Raw genomic sequence first — 16,897 nt, forward strand, 5'->3', positions numbered from 1 at the left:
ATGCGGTAAATTCTGCGATCGCATAAACGCATTTTTCTGGAGGGTCTATGTAATGCATCAAATGCATAGAAATAGTAATCTAGGATCATAAGTAAACCAATCATAAGTAAACCTATCATCAGTCTAAACAGTATATTATAGAAAAATCAATCAATCATGCAGCATTCTAGATCATTTGGAGGGGCTTAAATGCACATGCCGAGTTACAGGGATCAAGCTTTGATATGACTGATCAGTGATGTCTGGATAAGGAGTTGGGCCGACTCCTGGGTGAGGAAGGGTCTGATCCTTCGATTGTTATAGAGTGTGTAAACCTACAGGATCGAGTGACTGCTGCAATGTGTGCCTTGAATGAGAGCTGACTGTCCAGGACAACACCAAGGTTCTTGGCCATTGGAAGGTTAGAGAAGTGGGTTTATGACCTGAGAGGAATTGGCTAGATTCCCTGAATGAAATCAGAATATGTTTGCAAGGAATGAGTAAGGCTTTCACAATTACAAACTACTGGGAGTGTGTGTGCAAAGATTCACGGCGATCGGTCCAGCGGTGCCAGAGATTAGCTGTACGTTCATAGATAGACACACTTGTCGCTAGGAATCGAGGCAGATTCATTGAGAAGTGACTGGGAGTGTAATATTTTATTTCCCCATATCAATTTCAATTGAGTAATCATTAGAATGGCTAGCATAACAGCTAGCTGACTCTGAATGGTTGTCTGTTTCCCCGACAATCTAAGAACTGGCCCACCGTGGTGCAACTATCCTATGGCCTGTCCATACAGGCAGTACAGCCAGTAGTATCTTGTTTGGGTGCAATGTGTGCAAGTGAAAATATTGGCCAAACAGGAAAGGCTATGCTATAGGCTGTTTGTAACATGTTTTGTTTAGTCTATTCTCTGTCTTGTAATGTTTGACCATATGTGTGAGCTGGTTAAAGCATTTCCACTCTGAGACACTACACGTCATTTTATCTAAGAGTAGTCAGAGCAGTAGCATATTGTTGGTATCAGCCGAGAATGAGCTAGGGAGTCTATCCCTTTTGGATAGGTCCTACCATCAGCTGGCTCACTTAAAATCGTTCATTTTAAGCACTTCAGGTGCTCTTGAATATTATTATATAACGTGTAGATTATTAACTACTTAAGCCCATACTTAATGGACCAGAGTCCCCCATGTTTGGTCCATCCAACCGATGCCAGATTTTTTGGTCTGATGCCGACCCCAATTTTGGAGAGTCATAGCCCACTGGTTACTAATGTTTTAACCATTATTTTGTCAAAAAGTCTGATTTGATTAGAAGTGTTTCAAAAACAGCATTTGATTTAAAAAATCACACCTATGTGAAGGTAGCGGCGCCTTTGATATATTTTGTCATAGATATGTGTTTCTACTAGAGAAACAATATTAAATCTCTGTAAATTTATTTCAAGGCTTCCAGTGGCACTAAATAGTGCCATTGGAAGCGAATCACCAAATGCATTCCAAGGTAAGTGGCAAAAACTGATCTGTCATAGCTGATAGAGTGGGTACCTTCACTATGATGACATCATAGTGATGTCATGAATAGTAACATAGTGATGTCATGAATAGTGACCAATCAGAGCGTTGACGGACCTGACCAATCAGAACGTTGACGGACCTGACCAATCAGAACCTTGGCGAGCCTGACCAATCAGAACGTTGACGGACCTGACCAATCAGAACCTTGGCGAGCCTGACCAATCAGAACGTTGACGGACCTGACCAATCAGAACCTTGGCGAGCCTGACCAATCAGAACGTTGACGGACCTGACCAATCAGAACCTTGGCGAGCCTGACCAATCAGAACGTTGACGCAAAAGCCAGGTATAGAGGGCTAATATCCGCTCTATACCTCTAAGGTATAGAGCGGCTAGCGCCGCTAAAAATACGTAAGTATTATTATTATTATTTATTAAGGATTCGCATTAGTCTACTCTACACCGTAGTGGAGACTATATATTCTTCCTTGGTTTTTACACTTTTTACATTTACATTAACAGTAAAATAAGATTAAAAAACAAAACAGTTTTGTCTGTTCCGAAAATACCCAAAATAAAAACAGCCTAATCTAATTTAATTTACTTTCTGATTATTGCTTCCTTATAGGGATGGTTCACCCCCAAAATGACATTCATATTTTTTGTCGCATTCCTAAGCCAATAATTTGACGACCAGCAGCGGTTCCGGTAGGAGACACAAAGGAGACTCTTTGTGTAAAGCAAAGGGACCAAATTTCAAGTAGTGCATCAACTCTTTTAACATTTAAAGGTAGGGTAAGTGATATGTTTTGGTAAAAAAAAAGTTTTTAGTTAAAAGGTTAAAGCACTATATTCTGCTATAGAGTGTTTGTTCAGTAACAGGAGTCTCCCCGTTTCTCCAGCTCTTTAATAAACAGAAAATACATTTTCGGGCAGGTGACAAAATGTCAGCCAATCAGGAAAGAGTACCTTTCTGATTGCTGACAGCTTAATTTTTTATAGGGTTCCAGTTCCAATTTTGTCTGCTCATTGTTATCACTTCCAATTTCACTTGTTTAATCTGTATCCTGTCTGAGTTTTCTATCGTGATGGGATAAAATTGACTCCTGTTACTGAACAAACACTCTAAAGCAATGAGTACTATGAGAATATAAAGCTATTTAACACTTATTTTAACCAAAGAAAATCACTTACTCCATCTTTAAATGTAACTCCCAGATCAACTCAATTCCACGTAACGTAACTGATAGAAAGGTAGGTCAGAGTCCAGACAATAGATGTGAAACCATACCCCTGTTTAACAACAACTCTCTGCAACATTCACCTCCTTTGCATGTGATAATTGTGTCTAAAAAAACAAACAAAAAAAAAACATTTGGAGTTTTAGACTTCTCTGCACTTGCATGCAACCAGACAGTATGTCCAAACCAGTTGGGATGGTGGCATTTCAGCATTACTCTGTGAAACGACAATGGTGAAAAACACATGCAATTCTTGGAATTGTGAATCATATCAAATTTAACCTTTGTATGATACCAAGAAAATTGGTTTCCTGCAACAGCGTCAAAAAAGATGTATATAAAATGATCAAATAAGAATAGATCTCTTGCAGAATCCTATATTAAAACTGTCTAAAGGGTCGGCCAGCCGGCAGACCAACGCAACCCATCACTATGACTCAGATATAACCATGCCCATATAGGAGGGGAAAAAACTAACATGGCAAGATTCATAGCCAGAACATACTGCTGGCTGCAGGATGCGACTGTTTACACATCCGAGTCTCACTTCTACTTTATATGATCCAAACAGTGAAGGTGTGCACTTTCAAACCTTTTTCGACTAATAACCTGGAACGTAGTAGCAAGAGGAAGGGGGTTGTAATGGGCTTATTTGAAGTGGGGTCTGGGGACCCCCAGGGGTCATTAGGGGGGTTCCAGGGGGTCCCCATCATATTTAGTTAATATAGCATCATATTTGATACTTTGGCTATTCAAAATAGCAGATATACAAAATCTTTAAAAAATAAGTTACGATTTTTTTATATATATATATATATATATATATATTTTAAGTGAGCATTTTAATACAAATCTTCGCTTCTGGGGGTACTTGGCACAAAATATTTTTAGATGGGGGTCCACAGCCAAAAATGTCATTTTGGGGGTCCTTCACATGAAAAACGACTGGTCTGACTCCACAAGAACCCAAACTAATTTGCAGCGAGGAAAAACAGTCTGGTGCACATTCTTTCCTTTTTTTGCCAAGTGCCATTGCGCTTGGTTGGGAGGTTTTCGGGTCATAGTCTGGGTCATTTTTCCTCACTGCATTCCCCCCCCCTTTTCTCCCTGCTCAATCATTGTCCTCACTAGACTCCTCACTCTCCCCAACAGACTCATCGTCATCATCATCATCATCAGAACAACCCTCGTTGGCCTCTCCTGTGAAGTAGAGCACAGCCTTGGGAACGATGCACTCGCGGATTAAGTCGCCGATATCAAAATCTTTCTCCAGGATGGCCTGAGAGTTTTCATCCACTTCTCCACTTTCTGGGATCACAGGCGGGGTGAAGAAGTTGAAGAAGGAGTCGCTGGGCATTTTGGTCAACTTCCTAACGGTGCCGCGACCCGTGAGCTTTTTCACGGGTTTCTTGCCCTTGTTCCATTCGATCTTGCAGCCTATGCAATCCGTTATGTCTGGCCCATCTAAGAGGAAAGGGTCCTCTACATCTGGCACAGATCTGTTCTTGTAGGTTTTTGTCAGCACTGTGTTTGTGAAGAAGTTGTTGGGCTCAAAGTGAAATTCTAATGTGAAGCTCATAGGCTGGCCTGGATCTGACAATTTGACTTTGATATCTTGTAAGTGCTTTAAGACGGGTTCATCGTGTTCCTGCACCATTTCACTGAGCTTGTCCACATTATGGAAGACTGTTAACCAGAACCCAGGGATGCCCTTGGGGTTCTCCTTCTCTTCACCCTTCTTTTCCTCTATCTTGGCCTTCTCTTTCATGTCCTCTGTCAACTCTTCCTCCTCATCTGTCTTCCATTGACACTCCTCATCGGTTGGTTCGTAGACAGCTTTGATGATCTCGCTCCTTTTGTCGAAGAGGGGCTGGTAAAGGGAGGAGTACTTCCTCGCCAGTTCATGAACCTCCTTGTAGAACTTGGCGTCAATGTGAGCACATTTCACCTGGAGGTTCTTCAGGGCATAAACACGTCTCTTTGAGAGCTTTGGTAAGATCTCCATGGCGGCATTTACAAGGCCAACAGTACTGCCTGACAGCTAATTTATAGATTTTGCACTCGACAACAGTGATGTATGCTGTCAAAAAAGGTGACGTATGGAGTGATATTGCGTTGCTACTTGCTAGTTGCTAGGGAACAGCTTTGATCCAAATATAATGGAATGGGAATGTGTCATCATTGCACTATGTAAGTGATATCACTTCTGCTTTTTAATGCTTTTAATGTTCTACGAGAAGCACCTTTTAAACTCAAAGTTGTGTGTTTAAAATGCAGAGTAAACTAAATGCATGTTTTTCCCGAGAGCAAAGTCAAATGATTTGTTACATTTCCAAATTAGCATTTTTTTTCTGGTACAACTATTAAAAGAGTCCAACATTATAAATATTTGGGCATATAGGTTGATGACAAATTCTCTTTTAAGTACCATATTGGGATTCTGGTCAAAATGTTGCGGGCCAAACTTGTTGCGGGCCAAAGATCTGGTTTTGCAGAAAGTGTTAGACTGGGGACATCATATATAGACACGCTGCTGTTGCTGCTACCACTCGCAGGGCCGCATTAAGACCCCTCAGGGCCGTGGAACACCACAAAACCAAAGGCCCCCCCAGCGGCGTAATTTTTCAGGTCTAATTCGGTCTAATTCGGCATTTTTTCTGCAACATTTTTTCTTTAAATACACAAAAATTAAATACACAATTCTCACAGGGCCCTGCAGGCTGCGGGCCGTGGAACACAAGTTCCACTAGGTTCCACGGTTAATGCGGCCCTGACCACTCGTAACCCATTCAAACCAGGAACGCATCTGTGTCATTTTAGATTTCTTTGGCTATTCAAAAAATAGCAAATATACAAGCTCATACAAGCTTGTAGACCTGCTATTTTTGAAAAATCTGAACATTTGAATATATATTTTTTAAAGTGAACATTTGTAAAATATTTTGTTCCAGGGACCTCCAGAAGCAAAGATTTGAGTTACAAATGTTACAAAAAAATATACTGTATATATTCAAAGATTTGCACAAATGTTAATGATTTTTCAAAAATAGCAGATCTACAACGAAAACCAGGTTTGTGACTCTGTGTCGTTTATGATTTGTTCATTTCTGGAACACGGTTCTTATATGACACGATCTAGATTCCAAATCCAATACAAAAATCACACCCTGTGTGAAGGTAGCGGCGCCTTTGATACATTTTGTCATCGATACGTGTTTATAATGTGTTTATAGCCACGTGTCATGTGAAGCTTGACCAATCACTTTGTTGACGCACCTGACCAATCAGAACGTTGACGTACGCACACGGACAAAGTCAGGTATAGAGTGTCGCAGTTCCCGCCCACTTCCAGTTGCCGGAAGTAAATACTCAATGCATTTTTCCCATTGACTTTTCCGAAAATATTTATATAAATTAATTTAAGCCTAGAATCAAGCTATCCAGGATCCTGGTGAATCATGACCATAAAACGTTTGATTCTGTGAAAACACTTTTTTGAAAACGGCAAAACAAAGGGTATTTATTAAACATAGTATATCATATCTGTTATCATTAAATATAAAATTTAAAAAATCACAGAAAAAAAGGTTTTATGGTCATGATTCACCAGAATCCTGGATGGCTTGATTCTAGGCTTAAATTCATTGATATAAATATTTTTGGAAAAGTCAATGGGAACTAGACGCGTCGCAATTCCGGGGAAATTGCAAAGTGTGGTTGCGCCGACGCCGGTCGGACTATCATAATGTCGTCTGGACAGGTTTATCGCAGGGGTCCATAGATCACGTGTACCGATTTGTGTGAGATTTGGAAAAAAATTGTAGGAAAAGGAGCAAAAAGTGTGTTTTGAAGAAAATTCAAAATGGCGGAAAATCTATCCTGACGCAAATGGGCGTGGCCTATATGGGGAGCTGCGTAATGACCCAAGGAATCTAGGGAAAAAGAAATTTTGATTTTACGACCTACGGTTCAAGAGTTATAGGCCAAAAGGTAAAGTGGGCTGTTATAGCGCCACCATGTGGCCGACTGGTGTGATTATTTTCATAATAATTTCGCAAAAAACTATTAACCTCCCCTCCAAATCTTGTAACTGTAGCCCTTACGGTTTCCGAGAAAAAAATACTTGAATGGGAGTTTTTGCAATTCCCATTAAAGTGGAGGGGGAAATTTAATGCACAAATAAATCAATATCAAAAAATCTATCCTGACGCAAATGGGCGTGGCCTATATGGGGAGATGCGTAGTGACCCAAGGAATCCAGGTGAAAAGAAATTTTGATTTTCGGACCTACGGTTCAAGAGTTATAGGCCAAAAGGTGAAGGGGGCTGTTATAGCGCCACCATGTGGCCGACTGGTGTGATTCTTTTTTTAATAATTTTGCAAAAAACTATTAACCTCCCCTCCAAGTCTTGTAACTGTAGCCCTTACGGTTTCCGAGAAAAAAATACTTGAATGGGAGTTTTTGCAATTCCCATTAAAGTGGATGGGGAAATTTAATGCACAAATAAATCAATATCAAAAAATCTATCCTGACGCAAATGGGCGTGGCCTATATGGGGAGATGCGTAGTGACCCAAGGAATCCAGGTGAAAAGAAATTTTGATTTTCGGACCTACGGTTCAAGAGTTACAGGCCAAAACGTAAAGGGGGCTGTTATAGCGCCACCATGAGGCCGAATGGTGTGATATTTTTTTCATTAATTTCGGACAATATTATGAATTTTCCCTCCAAATCTGGTAACTCTAGCTCTTACGGTTTCTGAGAAAAAAATACTTGAATTTGAGTTTTTTCACTTTTCCATTAAAGTGGATGGGTGAATTTAATGCACTAATAAATCAATATCAATTAAACTATTTAACCAATCTCTTAGCAAAATACAAGCGCACGATTCCCGATTTAGATGGTCATTTTGATATATGGCACAACATTAGGGGATAAAAACTGTGGGAGGAGATGCGGTTCGAAATATTGTTTATCTTGAAGTGGAAGAAAGTGTATAGAGTACTATAGTCTGGTTGCCCTGTTAGGGCAACCACACTAAAAATGCATTGAGTATTTACTTCCGGCACCCGGATTCTGCGCAACTGCGATGCTCTATAGAGCAGGATCCGCTCGGCTAGCGCCGCTAAAAAATAACGCTGTGACCCATAGGGATAGCGCCCTCTAGCGGCAGTGATGTCAGACTTCGGTAATCTATTTTTGAGAAGTGATACCTCATGTCACCAGTCATGTGTTGTCATGACATTTCAGTGTTCCTCTCAATGGTTATTATGTATTTATTTATTTATGTCACTTGTGTCCCGTTATGTCTTTTCACCAAAAAAAGGTTTTATTTTGGGGCCCCATAAACATGCTGTGGCCCTAGGCGATCGCCTATATTGAAGTAATAATGGACTGGTTCCCAAACGTTCTAGCTCGAGACCCAAAAGGGAAATTAGATGTCTCCCTGTGATATGATTTTTTTTTTTTCATCATTATATTTTTATATAATCAAATATAGGGCAATTCAATTAATTAATTAAATGATCTCTAGTTTCTAGTCAGTAGATGTAACCTGTGTAGAATGGTCAATGAGAAACAGATGACACCATCCATTAAAAGATGTGAAACACTGGTTTCTTTCAAATCTGTCCTGAAAAAAACATCAGGAGACCACAAGGGGAGGTAAATGTAATTTCCCATCTCCTTTGTACATAATAGTGTTTGTAATTGTTGATGACATGCATTTTTTTTATGCCATGTTGATGAATTGAATACATAGGACCACAATGGAAACAAGTCCCCACAACTTTTTGGTGTTTTTAGCCTTAATATTTTACTGTACCACGTGCTGTTTACATTCAATCAATCAATCAACAATCCTTACACCCCACGACCATAACTAGTGAAATAGCTCAAGCTCTCAACGCGTCGATGCGACGCGTAGAGGGCTTGTAGATCGTTTTTTTGTAGATCTTTTAAATTATTTTGAAATAATTTAAAAGATTGTAGGAAACAAACCAAAAAATGTTTTTCCCTCAAAATATACTAGTTGGTGTGATGATGGATGATGGAAAACAAGTACATTATGCTACCGTTATTCACATTTATTCAACATTGTGTTTGGCATCAAAACCAGTTTAACTACTTGTCTACTTTAACCCTGTACATCGGATATTTGAAAATAGCAGATCTACAAGCGCACAACGCATCACACTGGGAAACGTTGTGAGCTTGTAGATCAGCTTTTTAATTTTTAAATCTTGAAATAAATGTAACACAAAAAACAAATCTTTTATGGAGGTCAGCTGGCACTAAATATTTTCTGATGGGGGTCCGTGGCCAAATACATATTCATTTGGGTCGGTCCTTAACATGAAAAAGTTTGAGAACCACTGATGCAGTAGATGGACTCCATCTACTGTAGTGTAGCCCATACTATATTTGGTTCACACAGACAAAGTCCTGTGAAACTAACGCGGTGCTGGAGTTGAATAGTTTTGGAAGTTTTTCTAAGTGACTCACGGAGAAAAAAAAGGGGAAAAAAGCTGAAGCTCAGCATGGTGCGAGGGGTAGGGTAGTGGGTAGCGTCTATCTACACTGTATAGACGCTACCCGCAAAATGTAACAATATACTGTTGTAGATTATATATTGTTACATTTTGCGATGCGGTTAAAACAATCAACATTTTTATATTGACTTTAAAGCCCTGATGCACGCAGCATACTTTCCTCCTGTGAGGGTGCACTGGACGTGTGTGATGAAAACACAACAGTCCTTCGGTCAATCCTCGGCACTGGAAAATTTTGCCTCGGCGCCTCTCCCGAGGCAAAATTGTTCTGCCTGAAACCCTGGTTAGTCATAGATTTACAAAACCTTAAAAAAAACTTTTTTAAACCCTGTTTATTGTGTGTTGTTTTTTGCTCTTGTTTATTTTTGTATTTTGTTACTGACTGTACAGCACTTTGGTTCAACACGTTGTTTTTTTTTAATTTTTATCTCACGATTTTTGTAACCCATTCTTTTTCACCCAGTGCCAATTGTCTAAGTAATTCTGGGCGCTACACTCCCTCTGCCAGCCTAGGGAGAGCCTAGAGCCGAGCTCAAGCCTCCTTCAATGCATGAGCGCTAGCAAGCCGCTTCTTATCACCCGACAGGGGGGAGGTTCCCTGGTTAGACGTAGCGCGTGGAAGGATCACGTTATTCCAACCAGTTCCTTTCCCCTCCATCAGGCGCCCTGGCTGACCAGGGGGAGGCAGTATAGAGACCAGGATTACTGCATGTTTTTGTGAGGGTACCTACCCTAGGGAACACGGGGAGAACAACCTCCACACAGAGAGGCCCTTTTGCCAACACTACCTAGGGTATGGGCACTGATGACGCGGAGGAGAGAACACGCCCCCAGCGCTCCCGGCGGGAATGGAACCCAGGACCTTCTAGCTGTGAGGCGACAGCACTGTTGTTTTAAATGTGCTCTATAAATAAAGTGGATTGGTTAACATTCGGACGAAAACAAAAAGTTAATATTTGATTTTGACCGTCGGGAATGATTAATTGATTAATCGGTTACTCGTCCAATCCCTAGTTGGTAACCACCTCTCTGCTCTCTCTGATAGCCTTGCTTCTGTTGGTAGCCACCTTTATTTTGATCTCTGAAAAGGCGCTCGTTGTTCTCAACCAGGCCGCCAAGCTTATCAACGAACTGCAGTACCATGGTCTGAAGGGAGGTAGTGCGGTGCATCACCACCATCTGGGTGGGCTGGTCCAGGGACGCCATGAGCTCTTCATTAATGATCATTTTGCTAATGATGCTGTGGACCATAGGCAACTCCAGTTCAAACATTGCAGATAGTGTCTCCATGCTGATGGAGTCATATACACTGCTGTATGTGAACAGGTAAGTCCTCAGTGACTCTTCTCGGATCTTCCTGACAAGCATCTCATGTACTCGCTGTGTCTCTGCATGGAACAAGCGCCAAACCTTGTTGTTAATCTTGTCGTTGATGATTAAGGAGTGGCAGGTGCGCCAGTCGCCCATCTTCATGGCCTTACTGGCTGCCACCACATGCTCCTTCATGTTCTCAGGTGGTCCGAGCAGCGTCTGCTTCTCTCCCTGCTTGAGCTGGTGGTAGAACTGTTTGCTGATCGTCCTGCGGCGGGCATCTAACTCATGGGCGGCCATGTAGGGGATTTCCAGTAGCATGGCTGAAACCAAGTATACACATTCCAGGAGGTCCAGGCTGATGTGCATGTGGAATGGCACCTGTCTCCTCTTCTCGATCTTCTCCTGCTCAATGTTCCTGTCCTGGTTCCTCTCCTGGGTCCTCTGCAGGCCCTGGCCCAGCAGCTCCTTGGCACGACCGGATGACTGGATGTCCAGCAGGGCATTGTGGGCATCCTTGATCATGCCCTGGCGGAAGGCACAGATGCCCAGTTGCACCATGGCTCTGTTATACAGGATCTGTACAGGGGGGTCAGAATGACGGATGTTTTCCTGCAAGTGGCTCATAAGCATCAGGTCGCGGGCCTGGTACCAACGCGAGTGCAGGGCGTGGTGGTAGATGTGGCAGAGGATGGCATAGGTGCGGATGCGGTCTGTGCGGTCCTTGGCATAGATGAACTTGCAGAGGCGGTCCATGATAGCAGCACTGTCCTCGCCCTCGATCTCATCCTCCTGGTCCTGCTCCGAGTTGGTTTCTCCCTTGAGGTCAGCACTGTCCTCGCCCTCGATCTCATCCTCCTGGTCCAAGTTGGTTTCTCCCTTGAGGTCAAGACTGCGGCGGTGAGCCTTGTAGTCAAACTTGTAGTAGGTGTGCATGATGTAGCGCTGGTAGATGCGGCACACTTCCACCGTGCTGCCGTTCTTCTCCAAGTAAGTCGACAAGCGCTTGATTATGCCGAAAACATGGTCTTCGTCCTTCAGGTTGTCAACGTACTCTTGCGAGTGGGGGTCGGTGTTCTGCATGATTTTGGTGAACTCCTCATCCATCCTCTCTACCAGGGTCAGAACATTACAGCCATGGATCCTGTAGTAGGGCTGGTCAGAGGGCTGGTCAGAGGGCTTGTCAGAGCTGGTCAAGATCTCGCTGTCCTCTGTGATGTCTTCCCCAATTAAGATGTTGTTTTTGAACAGAATGTTCAGCAGCTCGTCTATGCATTCCAGGCACTTCATCCACATTTTTGGATACATGTGTTTGTAGTCATAAATGGAGGCAACAATGTTGAACTTGATCTTGAACAGGATGCCCTCCCCTAGGTTGTTCTCATTGCAGATGCCCGCCAGGTCATGGAGCAGTTCCATCTGGGCAGATCTGTAAGTGCTCTTCTTACCTCTGGCTTGCAGGATCTCATTCAGTTTCGTCACCACATTCTCTGCGTTGATGTCTGCTCTGTTCTTAGTGAACATCTTGGGCTTTTCCTTGACCAGAGGCACACCTCCTTTCACCTTCTCCCAGCCTCCTTCAGCATCATCCTCCTTGTCTGCCTCTTCCTCCTGCATTTCCTTCTTCTTTGTATTCTTCTTCCTCACGTCTTTCTTCTTCTCAGATGTCTTCTCACTAGTGTTCCTGAGGTAGTCCATGGCTAAGGAGGTGCTCTGTCCCTCCCTGTCATCCGAGTTCTCGCCACTGCTGGTGCCTACGTTGTCTGAGTCCCACTTTTTGTCATCATCTTCATCGCTAGAGGACAACTCGTCACCCGAGTCTTTGGTGGATTTGAGGAACTGGCTTCCATCTAGGGTGGCCTCCACCGTAGGCTTCTTCTTCAAGAACGATTTGGCAGACTCCTCTTTTGTGTCCGTTTCAGTGCCTGAAGATGAATCTGACTCTTTTGGCTCCTTCTCCTCCTCATCCGCAGACTCTAGTGGATTCTTCCTGTAAGCTGCAATCTCCCCTTCGTAGTCCCTGCTGTATTTGCGGATCTTCTGACGGAGTGTGCTGAGGGCTTTGGCGTTGTTCTTGTTCATCTTCTTCTTGCCTTCTTTGTCCTCCCAAATCTGGTTGAGATAGTCATCCAGGTTGGCCAAAAGACGGATGTAGAAAAGGGGGACACCCTCTTTGTCCACTATAGTCTTGCTTTTGAGGAAGGCTCGACATAGCTGCTCAAACTCCTCCAAACATTTGGCCATGTCACGGATCTTCATAGCATTGCGGATGGTCTTGATGATGTTGGTGAGCTCCTCAAACCTTTTGTCTTTAGCACTGCGTACCACTCTCTTTGTGTCCTCTTCATCGTCACTAAGCGGCAGAATCTGCTTGAACGTAGTTCCAGAGGCTTTTGGGGGGATCTCATCATCAGATAATGACTCCTCTGACTCGCTGTCGGATCCAGTAGCAAAGAAACGCGACATCATGGATGATATAGATAACAATCTAAGTCCTTGTGATGGTTCATCAACTTATATAGGGGAACCGAGCTCTGGTCAGACATCATCTGACATCATCTGACATCATCATCTAGTCAGATATCATCTGACCCGTGGGGACCTCGTTAAAAAGGCCACTATGCCCATATACGGTGAATTCTTTACTCCTCCTTTGGGTGTAAATAATGCCTCCAGGCCGGATTTTTGCTTTGGTCCTTTTAGTTTATCAGCTATTTGATTCGTCATGATTTTAATTTCAAAGTCTGTGTTAGTCCTTGAGGGACGTACGTGAGTTATAGTATCATATAGAATGAAAGACTTTGAATTAATCATCTGTGGCTGTGTGGCATGGCCGCTCTTTTTCAGCCACACCATGCTCTACATTCATACAGTAAACACATTGACACTAGAGAGCTGTCCAGTACAGCCACATTACTGCATTTGGTACCATTTGTAGCACTCAGAGTTAAATTAACAGTAAGAGATTGAAATACTTTGGGTTTCTTTGGGCATTGCATTCTGGGTAGCAATTACCAATTTTTTTAATATATTTAAAGGCATAGTATGTAACTTTTCCCTGTGAACAGCTAATCTCCGGCACCGTTGGCTGGATCGCAGCGAAATTGTGAATCATGAACGCAGCGTCCAATTGCAATGTAACTTTGCACGCACATTCGCACTACGTTGAGGAACAAATAATACCACCATTTCAACATTGCCCTATTAAAACGCTAACCTGACTCTGCCAGATGGAAGAAGCTTGCGTCACATTTGTTTCACAGGCTACTTCCATCTGGGACCTCAGTAGCACAATCGATGAAGGGGCGGTCCCTTTTTTTTCAAGCTACTTGGCAGGTGATTGGATGATCCCGCCCCTAGCAGCCGCTGATTGGTTCGAATATATTTATATTACTCCTACACATTTTATCCTAACATCATGCAAAACGGTACACACAGACCGGTGTTCACTCTCCATTCCGACATCTCACCACTCCGACTAGTGGCTTCCGCGTGCGGTTAGGGTTAGGGTTAGGGTTAGGTATAGGGTTCGTCAACGTCGGAAAGGCGACATGTCGGAAAGGAGAAATGCACCCACACAGACCTGTACTCCGAGGAGCACTTTTTCTAGTTTTTATTTGTATTGCTTCCTTGATCTGTAGGCTAGCCTACCCATAATGGCTGAATGACCATTGGGGGATATCAAAAGGACGTGGAATCTCCCCCTTCAGCAGTGGTTTAAAAAGTACTCGCATTCTTTACTTAAGTAAAAGTATCAATACTGCAATGCAGAAATACTCTATTACAAGTAAAAGTCCAGAATTCAAAATGTACTTGAGTAAAAAGTACAAAAGTATTGGTATCAAAATGTACTTAAAGTACCAAAAGTAGAAAGTACTCATTCTGCAGAATGTCCCATTTCATAAGTTTTCAAATCTTTTCAAAATAACTATTTTCAAATGGCCTAAATGTATATAGGGCTGAAGTGGTTAAGTGGTTTTGTATATGATCCAAATCTACAGAGTAACTAGTAACTAAAGTTTTCAAATAATTGTAGTGGAGTAGAAGTATTTGCCCTTAGATGTAGTGGAGTAGAAGTAAAAGTACTGAAAATTGGAAATACTCCAGTAAAGTAAAAAATACCTCAAAATTAAGTACAGTCCTTGAGTAAATGGTCTTAGTTACTTTACACCACTGCCCCACAGTACAATAAACATTTGGAAGGTAGTTTAGCCCACAGTTTGTAGCACACGTGGTGGTGAGTCTGCTGTCATGTCATGTCCCAATATTTACACCATCGTATGCTACTTAACTTCAGTGTCAAATGTTTTCACTTCAAAACATTCCTTTTCACCCACCTGCACTGATGATTACCAGGATGATGACGCAGTTAACTTGCAGCAGAATGAATTGTCACAAACAGGACAAACAGTGACGTGGGCTTTGTTCTTGTGACTGGTTCACCTAGTTAAAAAACAAAACATTGAGATTAGTGACAAACAAAACGATGAAGTAGCCCACGCTACATTTATCTAGTCGGACTCAACTCATTAAACATTCCACTTACCCGCTGTTTATTTGTCCCAGTTGTAGTCAAGTACTGATGTATGTATTAACTTTATTTGACCAACAGATGGCACTATAGTCCTATTCAAAGACTGAAATGCGAGTCGCTAAAACAGCTGGGAGCAGTGTGGGAGCATGTTAGACAGTGGTGGAAGAAGTACTCCTTTACTTAAGTAAAAAAGTATCAATTCTGATTATGTAGAAATACTCTTTTACAAGTAAAAGTCCGGAATTAAAGGAATTAATTAAAGTAGAAATAAGTATACTCATTATGCAGAACGTCCCATTTCACAAGTTTTCAAATGTATAAAATGTATGAAAATCTTTTGAAAATAACAGATCTACAAGCTCATGCAACGCATTGTGAGCTTGTAGATCGGCTATTTTCAAATGGCTGAAATGTAAATAGGGGTTGAAGTGGTTACTGTATGTTTTGTAATGATAATCAAAATCTACAAAGCAAATAGCTAAAGTTGTCAAATAATTGTAGTGGAGTAAAAGTATAATATTTGCCTCTGGTAGAGTAGAAGTAAAAGTACAGAAAATTGGAAATACTCCAGTAAAGTTCTACTTAAGTACAGTACTTGAGTACTTGGTTACTTTACACCACTGCATAAGCAGATTATGTAAAAACAAAAACAAAAAACATGACAGGATCGAAACTTAAACAAATTACATCTAACTAGTCAACAATTACAACACTTAAAATAACATGGTGAAAGCATGTGTGACCTTCAAAGTGTTCTAGCTAGCCTACATGACACACTTATACTAGGCTATACAGTGGTGGAAAAAGTACTCCCATTTTTTACTTAAGTAAAAGTATCAATACTGCAATGTAGAAGTTACAAGTAGTCCAGAATTCTAAATTTACTTGAGTAAAACTACACAAGTATTGGTATCAAAATGTACTTAAAGTACCAAAAGTAGAAAGTACTCATTTTGCTTTCAGTTTTCAGATGTATATGATGTATATGTAAATCTTTTGAAAATAGCAGATCTACAAATGTGTCACATCGGGACGCATTCTGAGCTTGTAGATCGGCTATTTTCAAAAAGGCCGAAATGTATATACAGTAGGGCTGAAGTGGTTAATGTATGTTTTGTAATAATAATCTAAAAAGTAATACAAATCTACAAAGTAAGTAACTAAAGTTTTCAAATAATTGTAGTGGAGTAAAAGTACAATATTTGTCTCTGAGATGTAGTGGAGTAGAAGTAAAAGTATTGTAAATTAGAAATACTCAAGTAAAGTACAAATACCTCAAAAATGTACTTAAGTGCAATACTTAAGTAAATGTACTTAGTTACTTTCCACCACTGCACTTATGTTACCCTAATATCCTACTCTTAGTAAACTAAGCATTCCTTAATTTATGAGCAAAGTCTGCCCATGCCTGGCCTACTTTGATTTATGATAACATTCTTTACCAGCAACGGATAACAAGACTATAATCTGAATATTAAGTTGGCATAGTTAATTATTTCGGCCTAAAATTATATTAAGCTAAACAAGTCTCAGCTTTACAACCGTGCTCAATGTATCTCCAAAACGTTTGAGAGGTCATACAGTACGCAGTATTGGCTGCTATCATTTGAGAAATTGTGTAAATCACCCCACCTTAGTAAAATACCTACTACTTTGTTTGTTGTAAACTAAATTACATTGAACTGTAATGAAATTGACATAATTGTGGCTGTACTGTAACGTAACAGACTAATCAGCCCACTGTTGCCATCTCACACTGAA

General features: G+C 41.4%; 2 protein-coding genes across 2 annotated transcripts; both read right to left on the reverse strand.

The window, feature by feature from the left end:
* Nucleotides 1-3,851: 3,851 nt before the first annotated feature.
* LOC311037918 (nucleosome assembly protein 1-like 1) lies at nt 3,852-4,745 on the reverse strand (the record flags this gene model as incomplete). Its single annotated transcript, XM_084047214.1, has 1 exon — nt 3,852-4,745. The coding sequence occupies one exon, from the start codon at nt 4,743-4,745 to the stop codon at nt 3,852-3,854; it is 894 nt and encodes a 297-aa protein (XP_083903340.1).
* A 5,533-nt stretch (nt 4,746-10,278) lies between these two features.
* Nucleotides 10,279-13,068, reverse strand: LOC311037919 (eukaryotic translation initiation factor 3 subunit C-like; the record flags this gene model as incomplete). Its single annotated transcript, XM_084047215.1, has 1 exon — nt 10,279-13,068. One exon carries the CDS (start codon nt 13,066-13,068, stop codon nt 10,279-10,281), a length of 2,790 nt encoding a protein of 929 aa, XP_083903341.1.
* Nucleotides 13,069-16,897: the final 3,829 nt, after the last annotated feature.

The sequence above is a fragment of the Gymnoscopelus microlampas genome (genome assembly GCF_963454915.1).
Source record: "Gymnoscopelus microlampas genome assembly, chromosome: 21".
Classification (NCBI taxonomy): Eukaryota; Metazoa; Chordata; class Actinopteri; order Myctophiformes; family Myctophidae; genus Gymnoscopelus; species Gymnoscopelus microlampas.